The sequence below is a fragment of the Acyrthosiphon pisum genome, chromosome A2 (genome assembly GCF_005508785.2).
Source record: "Acyrthosiphon pisum isolate AL4f chromosome A2, pea_aphid_22Mar2018_4r6ur, whole genome shotgun sequence".
Classification (NCBI taxonomy): domain Eukaryota; kingdom Metazoa; phylum Arthropoda; class Insecta; order Hemiptera; family Aphididae; genus Acyrthosiphon; species Acyrthosiphon pisum.
The window spans coordinates 85,460,731-85,464,415 of NC_042495.1; the positions used below are offsets into that span (position 1 = coordinate 85,460,731).

Genomic DNA, 3,685 nt, shown 5'->3' on the forward strand with positions numbered 1-3,685 from the left:
CCAAATAATTAAATTATTACACAAAGTGTCGTGAAGGTGCTCGTAGTGCAGTGGGAGAAAACACGTCTGCATACAGGCCGTCTCCGGTCTGCTTTTATAAGGGCCCAGGCTCTCCTACCTACCCCCCGGTCCATTGTCTTATCCATAATGCGTCGTTGCGGTTATCGATGTCCCATGTACACGTGTGAACCTAATCAAAATGACGATTCCACGAACCGTCTATTATTATCTGTTGCATTCCCATCCTGTTTCTGGTTTTTGAATATATTCACATATATCTACTTTGTGAAGAGTAAACCCCCATTTCCTGTCATTGTGGTTATTTTAATGTTATGTTATAATATAATATAATTGTATTATAATATTATTCCCGATTAATCTTACTGTTCAGTGATTCATATTTTTATAGTTTAGTTATTATATATAAAATATTGTATGGGTATTTACTACTTACGCTTTTTATCGCCACTCCTTACTACCTATGTTATTATGATATTTGTAGTTTATATACTCTTATCTTGATTACCTACGCTATTGTAATATTATAATCCTTATACTGGTATTATTTAAAAGGAACGGATACTATCCGTTACAACATTTTCAAATTCAATAAGTCTAAATCTAACACTCCGACAACGGCGACAAGTACACCAGAAAATGATCAAAATATTGATAATCCTACAACATCAAGTGCTTTTAACGACATTATTTTAATTTCGGAGACTGCAGATAATTCTAGTGCTGATATTCACAACAATGTGGCTTATTCCGGAGACACATTTAATGATGATCTAGGTGATTTAGTATCTGGACCAAATAGACCAATACAAAAGGTAAATATTAAATTACATTTGGTACTTAGTAGTTAGTACAAACATTAGGTACAATTGCTTATAACTATTAATTTAAAAATTATAACAGTGCTGCAATGAGTAATGACTAATGACTAATTATCATATTTGAATTTTTCATAAGTATATTGAATTTTAATAACGTGTATTATGGCTTTTGCTTTGCTTAGGAATATCCGAAATCAAAATTTGGTTCACAAAATCGCGCATTTTCATCTTCTTATTATGCTAATTTTGAGTGGTTAGAGTATAGTATCAAGAAAAATGCTGTATTTTGTTATGCTTGCCGCATGTTTGCAAACAATTTTGGTTATACTGAAGATACATTTATCAAAACTGGGTTTAATAATTGGAAAAAAGCAAATTCTTCTAATTCATAATCTTATACCTATTACTCAGTAATTAGATATGTCATATGTGACATCTATTACAATAATTTTATTTTTTTAATTAAAACAATTTACAGATATCTTCAAAATTAGCGTCTCATGCTGGTACTAAATACATGTACAAAGTACTATAAGATTGTCTGAATATGTATTCAGTAAAAAGTCAGGGTCTGTTTTATCAAAAATGTGTACAGCCAATAAAGTTTTAATAGAAAAAAATAGAAAATATGTATCTCAGTTAATAGATATAGTTTTATACCTGAGCAAACAAGGAATTGCATTTAGAGGTCACGAAGAATCATTTAAATCAACAAATAAAGGTTATACATTTGAATACTTCTCACTTTTAAATTAAATTACTTGAAAATATTACTTAGTTAAAATAAAAATTTTATAATATCTCAATTTATTTATGTAACCTAGGTACTTCTTTAGGAAATTTTAAAGAAATGTGTGAACTATTTGCCAAACACCTTCCAAGTTTCAACGAAATACATGAGAGAAAAATAAACTTAACTAGTTGGCAAATTCAAGAAGATATAATTGAAATCTGTGCAAACTTAGTAAACAAAGAAATATTTAAACGGAAACGGGTTTTTTTGCAATAATGTGTGATGAAGCAAGGTATGCTAATAATTACCTACTAACAACTCTATGTAACAGGTACTTCTTGAAAACTTTATATAATTTATCAATGTTCATATTTTTTTTAAACATAGATGTTTTAAAGAAGAGCAGCTTTCAATTTGTGTGAGATATTCAGTTAAATTTCAAGTTTTTGAACGCTTTTTGGGATTTGTAAATGTATCAACTGGGCAAGACGCTAGTCACATAGTTTCTGCCATATTTTATTTTTTTGAAAAGCATAAAGTTGATATGAATGCTGTTAAGATTATTGCACAGTCATATGATGGTGCAAGTGTCATGTCAGGGCATCTTAATGGAGTCCAATCAAAAATTAAAGACTTTTATCCATGTGCTATTTACACCCACTGCATGGCACACCGACTAAACTTAATTGTTGTTGATACGTGTAAAAATATTAAGGTAAGCCTACGATACTTAAATTTATAAATATTATTAATTTTAAACTACATAGATTGTCATTGTTTCTTAGGGAGCTCGTACAATATTTAACGTACTTGAAGCTGTATACGTCCATTTTTCAAGACCTTTAAATAATTCAAAGTTATGTGACATTCAATCTAAATTAGGTTTAAAAAAAGGCAATATGTTAAGAGTATGCGATACTAGATGGGTTTGCAGGTACAAAAATTGCGAGGCTATGTTAAATAATTTTAATGCAATTGTTAAATACCTTGAAAATGAAATTGATGAACAATCCGATAAAGATATTGCTCAAGCTATTGGTAATAAACTAATAACATAATAACTGTTCAATTTAATAATTATAAAATAATTTAAATTTTTTAGGCATATTAAGTTCTATACAGAAATGTGAATTCATTATTTTTCTTATTATTCTTAAAGATGTATTGAGTATAATGAACATATTAAGTAATAGTTTACAAAGTAAAACAGCAACACTTGGTAAATCTAAAAATATTATTGAGTCCGTTATAAAAACATTTGAAACATCAAGAACAGATGAGGAATTCCATAATGTTTGGAAAAAAATAGTTAATTTTGCTGATGAAAATAATATTAACTTACAAATTCCAACTATGGGTAATTATATTTGTATATTAAATAATGTTTATTTTAAAAGTAATTCAATTTATATTTCTGTTTAAATTTGTAATAAAAGGATCCAAACGTCAAAGAAGAGAAACTCAAAATCTTCATGATTATGTGGTGTTTGTAACTACTGGAGCAGAAAATGAAGTAGTAGATTCAAACACTACGGTTGAAATATACTGGCAAAGAGTAGCCTACATGCCTATTATTGATTCTATTGTAAGACATCTCAAGTATAGATTCTCCAAAGAGAGTTTACTTATGGCAAGCTCTGTTGAAAGTTTTATTAAAATGGATTTTGTTGAAAGTTCATATTTTATAAATCATTACAAGGTTAATATTACATTTTTTGATAATATTTTTTTCTAAATAATTTTATTGTGATTTTAATTGTTTTAGGATGTTTTAATGATAGATATTCATGCTTTAAAATCAGAAATGAATGTAGCAAGAAATTGCATGATTACCATAAAACCGGATTTTGATATTAATGACATTAGAAAAGTGATCGAAAAACATGTTTATCCCAATCTTTTATAAGTTACTGCAAGTAGCAATAAGTATTCCAATAAGCTCAGCCACTTGCGAACGATCGTTTTCTTCCATGAGGCGTATCAAAAATTGGTTACGAACCAGTATGCTTCAAGACCGTTTCTCTGATTTGGCAGTTCTGAATATTGAGAGAGATATTGTTAACTCATTGAATAATGAAGACGTTTTAGATATGTATTGTATTAAAGACAGAAA

The 3,685-nt window shown here is 28.6% G+C and overlaps 1 protein-coding gene across 1 annotated transcript; it reads left to right on the forward strand.

Annotated features, from left to right (window-relative positions):
* Window positions 1-1,828: 1,828 nt before the first annotated feature.
* LOC103309435 lies at window positions 1,829-2,923 on the forward strand. Its single transcript, XM_029490716.1, has 3 exons — window positions 1,829-1,864; window positions 1,960-2,610; window positions 2,675-2,923. Exons 1-2 carry the CDS (start codon window positions 1,848-1,850, stop codon window positions 2,312-2,314), a joined length of 372 nt encoding a protein of 123 aa, XP_029346576.1. The 5' UTR covers window positions 1,829-1,847; the 3' UTR covers window positions 2,315-2,610; window positions 2,675-2,923.
* The last annotated feature ends 762 nt before the right edge of the window (window positions 2,924-3,685 follow it).